The 12,793-nt window shown below is 43.8% G+C and overlaps 2 protein-coding genes across 2 annotated transcripts in view; one reads left to right on the forward strand and one right to left on the reverse strand.

The window, feature by feature from the left end:
* Positions 1-3,988, reverse strand: part of UBE2R2 (ubiquitin conjugating enzyme E2 R2) — a 94,136-nt gene extending 90,148 nt beyond the window's left edge. The window contains exon 1 of the mRNA XM_061163814.1: positions 3,327-3,988. Coding sequence (XP_061019797.1) covers positions 3,327-3,503 — 177 coding nt within the window. The 5' untranslated portion in view covers positions 3,504-3,988. The remainder of the gene's footprint in view (positions 1-3,326) is intronic.
* Positions 3,879-4,372, forward strand: LOC133071351 (protamine-like). Its single transcript, XM_061163957.1, has 2 exons — positions 3,879-4,185; positions 4,356-4,372. Exons 1-2 carry the CDS (start codon positions 3,879-3,881, stop codon positions 4,370-4,372), a joined length of 324 nt encoding a protein of 107 aa, XP_061019940.1.
* The last annotated feature ends 8,421 nt before the right edge of the window (positions 4,373-12,793 follow it).

Raw genomic sequence — 12,793 nt, forward strand, 5'->3', positions numbered from 1 at the left:
TCTTTAATATAAAATGAAGTGTTACATTTGATAAAGAATATCCTATTAAGGAAAACTCTGAAAATATAACAAATGCTTCCTAAATTTTATCTGTTGGGAGTTATCAAAAAATGGAACACACCTGTATTTCATTCCCATAGATTACTGAATAAAATCAAAACTACAAAACCTGTGACACTTTAAGCATTCTGTAACACTTAAATGTTATGCATATCATGAAAAAGTCACTCTTTCTGATCTCCAGACTCACTGCTATCTTGTATTTATATAAATAATGCAGGAGTTACAAGGAGGTTCTATACAAAAGCAGCCACACTAAGTTGTGATCATTATCAGGAGTTATCTGAAAAGATAGTTGTTTCTAAAAGAATAGGAGTAAACTTGTTAAAAGTCATTACTACTGCTCACATGATCAACAAGTTCCTCTTCCAGTAACATAATAGAATTCCAACTCACTCCATATTAGCAAAATTAAGATCAGAAGTGTTCTGGGTATTCTAAATCATCTCCTACTTTGTGTGCTACAATGATTGCCCCCAGAGGAAAAATTTGAAGCAGCAAAGAAATTCACTCTGTGAATCAATGAGATCAAGAAACTGGACAAAGGACTCCCCTGGAGGTCCAGCGGTTAAAGCTCCTGGTTTCCAAAGCAGGGTTACCAGGGTTTGATCCCTGGTGGGAGAACTAAGATCCTACATGCCACGCAGGGTGGCCAAAAAAATAAAATAAAATTTTTTAAATTAAAGAAACTGGACAAAAAGATAATGAGGCCAAAGAAGAGTTTCTAACATTCAGAAAATCAGACACAAGAAACTACTTTTGCCCACCATACATCTATATTCCTCTCGATCCCCAACCCAAGCTAACAATCATACAGATTCAAGATATTTGAAAAATAAGTTGAAAAAACAAATTTGTGAAATACAGGTCTCACAAGTCTCTACTACAACAGATGCCACAGTTAAAACAGACTAGGGTCAACTATTTCATGATGAATAAGATCAGTTAGAAGTCTATTAATATGTAAAAGGTAAAGGAGTTAAATTATGAAAAATTTAAAATGACTGGCGGCCCCCTGCCTTTGGAAACTATAACACACCATAAAGAAAATAGTTTCACTTGAAAATAAATTAAATGTTCAAGAACCACCATTTGATCAAGCAGAATAGTAGTAGAGAAAGATCTGTGCCAACTTTTAACTGCAGCTGTAGTGGACACACTAAAAGCCTTGTTTCACAAAAGCAGTGAAATAAAAAACAATGGTTTTAAACCTGTCACCAGCGTTAACTGCTCAGGACCATAAATTTGCCTTTTCCAATGAAGGACTTTGGAATTAAAAGCCATTTAATAAAGAAAAAAAAGCAGAAGAGAACAAAACTGAACAAAATTCTCACATAAGACTAAAACACTGAATCTGTTTAAAAATTTTCATGTATTTTTTACATATGACAAAAGTAAAAAAAAAAAAAAAATCTAAAACATACAACAAAACGAGATTCTTTTAAAATAAGACTAAATATAAAAAGCAGTTAATCTAAATCAGTGCATGCTTCAAGGAATCCTCCTTCCATATTACCTATGCCACAGTGAGAGGGTTCACCACACTCGGTTCTCAATTACCTGAGCAAAACTATTACCATTTTAAACCCATTATTTCCTCTGTTTGTTGTTGTTTGTTTTTAATGCACTGCGTAGGATTAAGATAATTCTAGCTAGGAACCATTTATCCTGACAAGCGATTGTCCCAAATAATGATACTTTTTGGAAATTAAACTTCATTTCACTAAAGTTAGCCAGTGGATTTTGCGAGTATTTTCCTCTGAAGAGTACAGTGTATGGTTGGTATATACAGTATTCTAAAAACTAAATGCATGCTTTTAACCAGGTATTAAGTGACTATCACAGACATGAATGGTAAACATTCCCCAATCAATTCTTCACATTTTCTACAAAATAGACCCAATTTCAAGCCTGAAACTGAGGCTTCTACCTTTAGAAGAGTAGAAACTAAAGTAATTGGGCAGTCCTTAAAAATACACGTAACTACATGACTAAGATACTCATTTAAAACTTATGCCAAGATAGCCCCTCCCTTCAAAACAAACTAAGACTGACTCACAGACCTATTTTACTTAAATTTGGAAATTAAAAAAAATTAACTTAAAAGAATTCCTAAGCACTCATTTCCTCTCTGTCCCCCACCATTTAAAACTTCGACCTTCAATCTGTGGTTTTCCCCTTAAAAAATGGTTAAATAAAAACAAAAACAAAAGACCCTCAATATCTCCAACTATGTATTTGGGAACTGAAAAAACTACTGGATTCAGGAATGATAAAAACCACTGTTCTAACATCCTGGAAAACAATAGAAAGTATATCTACGGTCGCTAAGGAGAGGTCCTACTTTGTGAAACCATCCCACCACAGATGATACTTATCACCTGTGAAACCACCCCCCTCCCCGTTTGCTAGAGTTAGCCATCTGAGCAAAAGGTTTCAATTTTGTCTCCCTGAAGTCGGAAATTATCAATCTCCCTACATAACATGTTCTGCCCTCAGTGGATATTTCTACACAGGAGGCCGGGGGCCGGGGAAGGCGGGGGTGAGTGCAGTAAAGTTGGTGGCAGGGTGAGGACAAAGGGCATTTTGAAACAGCACTGAAGTAAATAAAAATGAGGACAGAAAGGGGGCTAAATTCGAGTTCCCTCAAGTGGCTGATGGCAAGAAAACGCAGGCGCCCTTGTTTAGCACCCCTAGGGTCCTATTCTCCATTACCACCCACTGGAATGCGAAGTTGGAACCACCACTATATGCAAGAAGCCCTCAAATCCCCAAAATGTCAGGTCAGTAGGCAGCCTCTGGAATGACAGGCCGATACCCCTCCCCCACCCTCCTACCCCCCACCCCCACCCCCAAAAAAGGTCCAATCCCATAAGTGCAGGTCACTCTGCCCTCTGGGGTAGTTCCAGCCGGCGCAGAGATGGTTCTGATGGGAGGCCGTGGGGAACAGACCACCTTTCTCTCCATACACCCTCGGCGGGGGAAACAAAACAAAGACCTCCCCCCTCCTCCTCCGGTAGCCACTACCCTAGCCACAGAGGCTTTCCTATTTCCCGGTGCAGGCTGGCCTCCCGCCCCCGCCCCCATGACAAAGAAAAGGCACCGGGTGAGCAAGCGAGGCCTTCCTGCCTCCACGGATGGGGGGAGGGGGCTGCCGGGGTGAGGAGCCCCCTCCGCTCCCCCGCGCTCCCACTCTCGGCCGGGAAAACAGCCGAAAACCGCGGCCTCCGCCGAGGGAAGCCTGGTCTGAGAGGGGGTGGGGGTACCTTGAAGTAGCCGCCTTCGTAGAGCGTGTTAGGGGGTCCGAAGATGGCAACCTCCCAGTTGTAGAGGTCGGATTCATCCACCAGGGTGATCCGGAAGCCCTCCACCGGTTCCTCCTGCAGGGATTTCAGCTCGAGCATCAGGGCCTTCTGCGAACTGGTCATCTGCTGCTGGGCCATCGCGGCGGCGGCGGCGCCGGGCCGGGGCCCCAGTCCTCACGCACCAGCCGGGCCGGACCAGGCCCCTCCCCTCCGCTCGCCCTCTGCCGGGCCGCTCCGGGCCCCTGTCTTCACACACCCGGCGGCCCGGACCAGGCCCCACACGGCCCGTGGGCCGGCCCGGTTCCTCCTCACACACGACGCGGGCCGGGCCGGGCCCTTCTCCTCACACTCGGGCAGGGGTGGGGGGAGGGGTGGAGAGAGTTAAAGAAATTCGCTCCGCGTCTCGGGCCTCCCCCCCCCGGAGGGGGCCTCAACTTGATGGGGGGGGGGGGGAAGAGGTGGAAGCGGAGGAAGGCGGCGAAAGGCCGGCGACGGTGAGGAGACCGGGCCGGGATGGCCCGGGAGCGCCGCGCTCGCTCGCTCTCTTGTTCTCCTCGGGGGCCGCCGGGGCCGAAGGGCGCGCGGGGCCGAAGGGCGGGGGAAGCGCGACACGCGGGGGTCTCGCGGCGGCGGCGGCGGCGGCGGCTGCGCGGGGGGAGGGGCGACGGCGGAGAGGAGGAGGAGAAGAGCGAGAGCGCCTCGCGCCGCGGGAGCGACGAAACCGAGAAGAAGGAGGGAGGGAGGAGGGGCGCGCGTCGGGAGGGAGGGCGGCTCTTGGCGGAGGGAGGCTCTAGGCGGCGAGCGGCCCGACGCGCCGCGCGTGCGCGCGCCCCGCCCTCCTCCTCCTCCTCCCTCTCCTCCTCCTCCTTCCTCCTCCCCCTCCACCCTCCCCTCCCTCCTCCCCTGTTCCCCCCCCCCGCTCCTCCTCCTCCTCCTCCCACGTCCCCGCCTCCTCTCCGCCTCCCCGCCTCCTCTCCACCGCCCCGCCAGGTGGCGGCGCTTTGTGACGCCGGCGCGCGTCCCCCGCCCTTAAAGGGCCAAGCGGCTGTTGGGGGTGGCGGTGGGGGCCGGGGTTTGAGGATGGCCCCTGGGGATGCCCTTGGCCACAAAATGACGGTTGTGCGGCTTGACGCTACGTTTCCAAAGGCGCTCCCGGGAAGGGACCTCTGTCCTAGAGCTGTCATCGCCCTCCTCCCCCTACTTGTATCCTCAGGCCTCCCGCAGTTGTCCTCCTGAGTCCTGATCCTCTGCAGGCCTAACGTCCCCTCCCCAGCCCGCCATGACACACGGTCTGTCGTCCAGCACTCAGTAGGTGCTTGACAAGGATGTGCTGACAGTGCGGGTTTTGTCGGTGGGAACAAGCGTCCTGACATTTCCTCAGGTCCAGTCCTCATGCCATTGTGTCCTTGGAGAGCAGCGTGTTCCCAGCTTAGGGGGTTGAAGTGCAGTTTCCCATCCGAGAAATGGGGAAAGCAGATAGGTCGGTTTCTACTTCCCTTCTTAACTACAAAGAGGAAGTTGTGGGAAATAAAAAGAGAAATAATCATACAGACTGAACCTGGGTTCCTGGCCCTTTTCTGTGTGATTTGGAACAAATGCTGTGGCTATCCTCCATTTACCCATTTGTAAAATGAGGTACTTGGTTGAACTTTGACCCCCTACAGATCTTAGAACTGGAGTTGTTTTAAAATAATCATGACTGAAGTGAGATGTGGAAATGGACTGCAATCCCCATAATTTAGGCCCTGTTTCTCTTTGGAAGCCCTGTCCTATGAAAACTGAACATTTTCTAGAAAAGCCAGGATACTGTGAGTACCACACACTTAGAATTCTGGGATCAGAAACATCCCTGGTTCCAATCCTGGCTCCACCATTTATATTATATTACCTCTTCCTTTTTCATCAGCTTCTGTAAAAGAGCTTAATTATGCCTAATATATAAACAATTATAAAAATTAAATGAAATCATCCATGTACAGAGTTTAGCACAATGACCAGCATATGGTAAATGCTCCATAAGTAGGAACTTTAAAATAAGAAAAAAAAAATTTTTTAAGGCATAGTTATATTCTGGATACCACCCCCTCCATTTTTTAATAGACTTAAAAAAAAAAAATAGTATAGATAATTTCCATATACCTGGCATCCAATTTCCCCTTATTAACATCTTACATTAGTATAGTACATTTATTACAGTTAATGAACCAATGTTGATATATTATTAACTAAAATCCTAGTTACTCACATTTCCTTAGATTTTACCTAATGTCCCTATTCTGTTCCAGGATCCCATCCGAGAAACTATATTTAGTTTTCATATTTTATTAAGGCTCCTCTTGACTAAGAAAGTTTCTCAGACTTTCCTTGTTTTTGATGACTTTGAAAGTTTTGAACAGTACTGGTCAAGTATACTTTAGAATATCCCTCAGCTAGAATTTGTGATGTTTTTCTCATGATTAAACTGGAGTTTGGGGAGAGATCCTGGGGCTTCCCAGGTGTTAGTGGTAAAGAATGCTAATCTGCCTGCCAATGCAGGAGATGCTGGTTCAATCCTGGGTCAGGAAGATCCCCTGGAGGAGAAAATGGCAGCCTACCCCAGTATTCTTGTCTGGAAAATTCCATAGACAGAGGAGCCTGGCTGGCTACAGTCCATGGGGTCGCAAAGAGTCAGATATGACTGAGATATGCCATCAGCATGCCCACAGGGGAAGAGATCCCAGGAGAAAAATATTTTCATCGCATCATATCAAGAGCACATAATATCAACATGACTGTGTTGATATGCTGATATTGACCTCAATCACCTGGCTGACCTAGTGTGTCAGGTTTCTCCACTGTAAAGTTACTCTTTTTACCTCGTTTCTGTCCTCTTAAGAAGGAAGTCACTATGCACTATCCACAAGGAAAGAGCCCCTTCATTTTATTGTTGGTGTTATTTTTTTCTCAGACACAAAGCCTCAGTATTTTAAATAATCATTCCTTAGCTCCCAACTCTATTCTCTTGGTCTTGAGGCCAAACTTCACTGGCATTAGAGCGCATCTTAGTCAGTGTAGCCCCTCCTTCCCAAAGGATGGAGTATGACTGTTTTTGACTTCTCCTCCTCCCCCCACTCCATTTAAAGACAAGAAGATTGCTGACCTGGAAATGTGGGTGATGATGTTGACACTTTTAATAGCAAGGCTATGAGTAGACAAATAGGCAGAAAGTTCATCTTCAAAGCATTTCACCCACATAAACTCATCACAGCCTCACCCTGACCCAGAAGATGGCAGATTCCTAATCTTAAGTCACTGGAACATACACCTGGCACCCAGACCAAATACCGCTCCCTGGACTCAACTCACAAACTCATTCTAAGTATTCACAATGCCATGACCCTAAGATGGGTGACTAATAAACATATACCTATCAAGGAAGCTCACAGCCTAGTGTCTTAATGAGCTGTCTAAAGACTCCATCCTCAGGTCAGAGGAAGTCAAATTCCACAGGACTTGTATCATGCCTTTTTACCTTAGCAGGTGAGAGATTGTTTATTAGTAGGTTGCAACTATGTCTTATTCATCCCTGGATCCTGAGCAACTAGGACACTCTCTGACACAAAATAGATACTAAATAGTTGTTCTCAAGGGCCCACAACCAAAGGCAGGAAGATAATCAGTGACAACAACAATAACAACAATGAATCACAAATTAAGCCTCACCCTCCACCCCTGTAGTCTAATAGGGTCTCTCAGACACATAGTAGGTGTCCTGTTCTGTAAGGACAAAGGGTCTTGCTCATATCCATATCAGTTCAGTCCCTCAGTTGTGTCTGCCTCTTTGCGACCCCATGGACTGCAGCATGCCAGGCTTCCCTGTCTCTTACCAACTCCTGGAGCTTGCTCAAATTCGTGTTCATTGAGTCAGTGATGCCATCCAACCATCTCATCCTCTGTCATCCCCTGCTCTTCCCACCCTCAATCTTTCCCAGCATCAGGGTCTTTTCCAATGAGTGGGTTCTTCTCATCAGTTGGCCAAAGTATTGGAGTTTCAGCTTCAGCGTCAGTCCTTGCCAAATTAAAGTACTGATTTCCTTTAGGATTGACTGGTTGGATCTCCTTGCAGTCCAAGGGACCCTCAAGAGTCTTTTTCAACACCACAGTTCAAAAATATCAATTTTTTGGCGCTCAGCCTTCTTTATTGTCAAACTCTCACATCCATACATGACTACTGGAAAAAACCATGGCTTTGACTAGATGGACCTTTGTTGGCAAAGTAATGTCTCTGCTTTTTAATATGCTATTCAGGTTTGCCATCGTTTTTCTTCCAAAGAGCAAGCATCTTTTAATTTCATGACTTCAGTCACCATCTGCAGTGATTTTGGAGCCCAAAAAAGTAAAGTCTGTCACTGTTCCCATTGTTTCCCCATCTATTTACCATGAAGTGATGGGGCCGGATGCCATGATCTTAGTTTTCTGAATGTTGAGTTTTAAGCCAGCTTTTTTACTCTCCTCTTTCACTTTCATCAAGAGGTTCTTTAGTTTTTCTTTGCTTTCTGCCATAAGAGTGGTGTCATCTGCATATCTGAGGTTATTTCTCCCAGCAACCTTGATTCCAGCTTGTGCTTCATCCAGCCCAGCATTTCACATGGCGTGCTCTGCATAGAAGTTAAATAAGCAGGGTGACAATATACAGCCTTGATGTACTCCTTTCCTGATTTGGAACCAGTCTGTTGTGCCTTGTCCAGTTCTAACTGTTGCTTCTTGACCTGCAGACAGATTTCTCAGGAGTCAGGTCAGGTGGTCTGGTATTCCCATCTCTTGAAGAATTTTCCACAGTTTGTTGTGATCCACACAGTCTAAAGCTTTGGCCTAGTCAATAAAGCAGATGTTGCTCTTGCTTTTTTGATGATCCAATGGATGTTGGCAATTTGATCTCTGGTTCCTCTGCCTTTTCCAAATCCAGCTTGAACATCTGGAAGTTCATAGTTTACATACTGCTGAAGCCTAGCTTGGAGAATTTTGAGCATTATTTTGCGAGCATGTGACATGATTGCAATTGTGTGGTAGTTTGAACATTCTTTGTCATTGCCTTTCTTTGGGATTGGGATGAAAACTGACCTTTTCCAGTCTTGTGGCCACTGCTGAGTTTTCCAAATTTGCTAGAATATTGAGTGCAGCACTTGAACAGCATCATCTTTTAGGATTTGAAATAGCTCAACTGGAATTCCATCACCTCCACTAGCTTTGTTTTTATTTTTTATTTTTATTTTTTTAGCTTTGTTTTTAGTGATGTTTCCTAAGGCCCACTTGACTTCATATTTCAGGATGTCTGGCTCTCGGTGAGTGATCACACCATCGTGGTTATCTGGGTCATGAAGATCTTCTTTTGTATAGTTCTTCTGTGCATTCTTCCCACCTTTTCTTATTATCTTCTGCTTCTGTTAGGTCTATAGCATTTCTGTCCTTTATTGTGCCCATCTTTGCATGAAATGTTCCCTTGGTATCTCTAATGTTCTTGAAGAGATCTCTAGTCTTTCCCATTCTATTGTTTTCCTCTATTTCTTTGCATTGATCACTGAAGAAGGCTTTCTTATCTCTCCTTGCTATTCTTTGGAACTCTGCATTCAAATGGGTATATCTTTCCTTTTCTCCTTTGACTTTAGCTTCTCTTCTTTTGTTAGCTATACATAACTGTATTCAAGCTACTATAATGTTTGGCTACTTTACAGCACAAAGAATGAATGTCAGAAACAGCTTCCTAGAGCTTTCTTAGTTTCATGACAGGTAGCAGCAGCAAAGATTGACTTGACTGACTGGTGCCCTCTGGTGGCAAAGAAAACAGGACATTTATCCCTAGTTTCTTTGGCATCAGCTAGTACTCTTTCTAGCCAGGGCTCCTCTAAAGAATCTATTACCTTTCTTACAAAGACAAAAGATGTGGAAATAAATAAGAGGGAGGGTTTTTGCTTTATAAAAGTTAATTCTGACTGTACAGAATAACTTTTTTTTTTTTTTTTTTTGCCGCACTGCATGGCACTACAGCCATGAAATTAAAAGATGCTTTCTCCTTGGAAGAAAAGCTATGACCAACCTAGGTAGCATATTTAAAATCAGAGACATTACTTTGCCAATAAAGGTCCATTTAGTCAAAGCTATGGTTTTTCCAGTAGTCATGTATGGTTATAAGAGTTGGACTATAAAGAAGCTGAGTGCCGAAGAATTGATGCTTTTGAACTGTGGTGTTGGAGGAGACTCTTGAGAGTCCCTTGAACTGCAAGGAGATCAAAGCAGTCAATCCTAAAGAAATCAGTCCTGAATATTCACTAAAAGGACTGATGCTGAAGCTGAAACTCCAATACTTTGGCCACCTGATGCGAAGAACTGACTCACTTGAAAAGACCGTGATGCTGGGAAAGATTGAAGGTGGGAGGAGAAGGGGACAACAGAGGATGAGATGGTTGGATAGCATCACTGACTCAAAGTCAGCATCACTGACTTTCATGGCTGCAGTGCCATGCAGTGTGGCAAAAAAAAAAAAAAATTATTCTGTAAAGTCAGAATTAACTTTTCTAAAGCAAAAACCCTCCCTCTCATTTATTTCCACATCTTTTCTCTTTGTAAGAAAGGTAATAGATTCTTTAGAGGAGCCCTAGCTGGAGAGTACTAGGTGATGCCATAGACACATGAGTTTGAGTAAGCTTTGGGAGTTGGTGATGGACAGGGAAGCCTAGCCTGCTACAGTCCATCGGGTTGCAAAGTCAGGCACGACTGAGTGACTGAACTGAACCGCATGGCTTTTGGGAAATTGTTTCCCTGGTCAGGGATTGAACCTGGACCATTCAGTGAAAGCCCAGAATCTTAATCACTAGGCCACCAAGGAAATCCCTAGAATGACTTTTTTAAAGAGGCCACTATTTTGTTTCATTTTGCATATGTTAATACATGTAAGTCTTACATGGTGCTTCTAAGGAGGCACAATCTTCCTTTAAAAACAACAGCTAAGATTTGCTATGCATCAGTATGTGACAGGCTCTCCACATGTGGTAAATCTCACTTAATTCTGACAAAAATCCACGACATGATTATTACTAGAAATATTTAGGGCTGCCCTAGTGGCTCAGACAGTAAAGAATCTTCCTGCGATGTGGGAGACCTGGGTTTGATTCCTGGGTTGGGAAGATCCTCTGGAGAAGGGAATGGCAACCCATTCCAGTATTCTTGCGTGGAGAATCCCCTGGACAGAGGAGCCTGGCAGGCTACCGTCTGTAGGGTCACAGTGAGTCAGATCTGACTGAGCAAGCAACTAACGCACAGAGAAATATCCAGCGCTTAGGGATGTTAAGACAATTACTCAAGGTGAAACAGGAGAGGAGGGGGCAAGGCACAAACTTTAAAAGAATAATGTAGTCCAAGGACATGATATAAACTGACTAGAACCAAATGGGTCCAACATGGTGGATGAATCAGTCCCACTAGACATTAAGCCTCAGTATACACTCATTGTAACATATCTGCAAGCTAAATGACACTCCCATGGACGCCACGAAACTTTAAGGCCGACCATTAAAGACCAAAAAGTGGGTGGTGGACCAATTCCTGGAAATCTTTGCCCCTTCCCTAAAATAGTTGGGATAATCCTCCTGCTCATTAGCCTATGAAATTACCCAGACTGTAAAAGCTAACCACATCATATTTTGAGGCCAGTCTCATATTTTGAAATGGTCTACCCTCTGTCTGTAGACTGTGTATCTCTCTGTAAATAAATCCACTTCTTACTATCACTTTTTTGCTCATAATTCTTTCTGCGATGAGCTTCATTAAGTCCTGAAATCAGGTGTGTGATATTGGTAGGAAGACTGTGGGGTCTGGCCATGTTTGAGCCCTGGTACATGGGTTCAAGTCCTAATGTGAGGTGAATAGTTTTAAAGGTAACCCAGTGAGTGACTGGTAGAACCTGAACTTGAACCTTGGCCATCCCACTTTGGTGTGACTGCTTGTAGCCACATTGCTGTTCCTAGTCTAATGTGCCCACAGCAATCTGTACATATATACTCTACTGCAACTATTTGTTTACATCTTTCTCTCAGCCTCTAAGGTGCTCCTAAGAAAGAGACATCAATGGAGGAGGAAATGGCAATCCATTCCAGTATTCTTGCTTGGGAAATCCCATGGACAGAGGAGCCTGGTGGGATATAGGCCATGGGGTTGTAAAAAAGTCAGATATGACTTAGCAACTAAACAAGACCACACTAACAATATTTTCAAGAGTATAGGATATTTTCTTACCTCTGTCATTTCTTTAAAAATAGCATTAAAGAAAGATAAAATTATTTTGCCCAAACATTGTTAATAAAAGGAAAAGTAGCTAAAAATTATTATATTAAAAAATTATTATATATCCAGGGCTTCTCTGAAAGACAAACATTATACATTGGCTTCTAATTTTAAATTGCTCATTTTATAAACATGACTTTGGTTGATCTTTGACATAAAACAAATTTGATTTTCCTTAATTCTGTGATTTAGATATTTCCCACATTGAGCAAATAATAAAATTTGTATTTATATTTTTAAAAAGTCATTCACTCATTCAACAAATATTTATTGACTGCCTGCTATATGGCAGGCCCTGTGCTTAATGCCAAGGATACAGTAGTGAATGAGACAGAAATGACTGAGTTCTGCCCTCAAAGAGTTTATATTCTAGTGGTTGAGACAGAAACAGACAAAAGCAAGGAATTAGTAGACAAATAAGATTATTGCACATTTTGGTGAGTACTAATGAAAGTGATTAAAGTGGGCAGCCAAGACTGAAACCACCGGGGTGGATGCAATTTTAAATGGAGACAGGGTCAGAAGAAACCTCTCTGAGGTTATGTTTAAATGAATACAGGGATCATCAGCCTGTGAAATGTAAAGGCAAGAGCATTATTCCATATTTCTGGCTTGTGATCATTATGTCTTATTTATCTTTCTCCTTGACATAGTACAGGTCTTGATGTTGTGGAATGAAAAGTTGACTAATCTCTGGCCCTTTTGGTCTTTCTCAGACTTCCAGGATGGCATATCCTCCCTTTATCAGTTCAAACTCAAGTCATACTTCTGGACTCAGCGCCAGTCCAATCTCCTCCAGGAAACCTTACTTAACAATCAAAGTACTCTTCAACTATAAAGAAGGAAATTTTGCCATTTGGGACAACATGGATGAACACTGAGGGAATTACACTAAGTGGAATAAATCAGAGAATGACAAATACTGTAGTGTCTGGGAGTCCCTGATGGCTTAGTGGTTAGGATCCAAACTTTCACTGCCATGGCCTGGGCTCACTCTCTGATCAGGGAACTGAGATCCTGTAAGCTGCGTGGCCTGGTCAGAAAGAAACAAACATTGTAGTATCTCACTGACATGCAGGATCCAGAAAAGTTGGACTCAGAAACAGAAAGTA

Source organism: Dama dama, chromosome 16 (genome assembly GCF_033118175.1).
Source record: "Dama dama isolate Ldn47 chromosome 16, ASM3311817v1, whole genome shotgun sequence".
Taxonomy (NCBI): Eukaryota; Metazoa; Chordata; class Mammalia; order Artiodactyla; family Cervidae; genus Dama; species Dama dama.

What these genes read in the sequence shown, in the direction of transcription:
- LOC133071351 (XM_061163957.1), top strand. Translation starts at nt 3,879, where the DNA reads ATGGCCCGGGAGCGCCGCGCTCGCTCGCTCTCTTGTTCTCCTCGGGGG.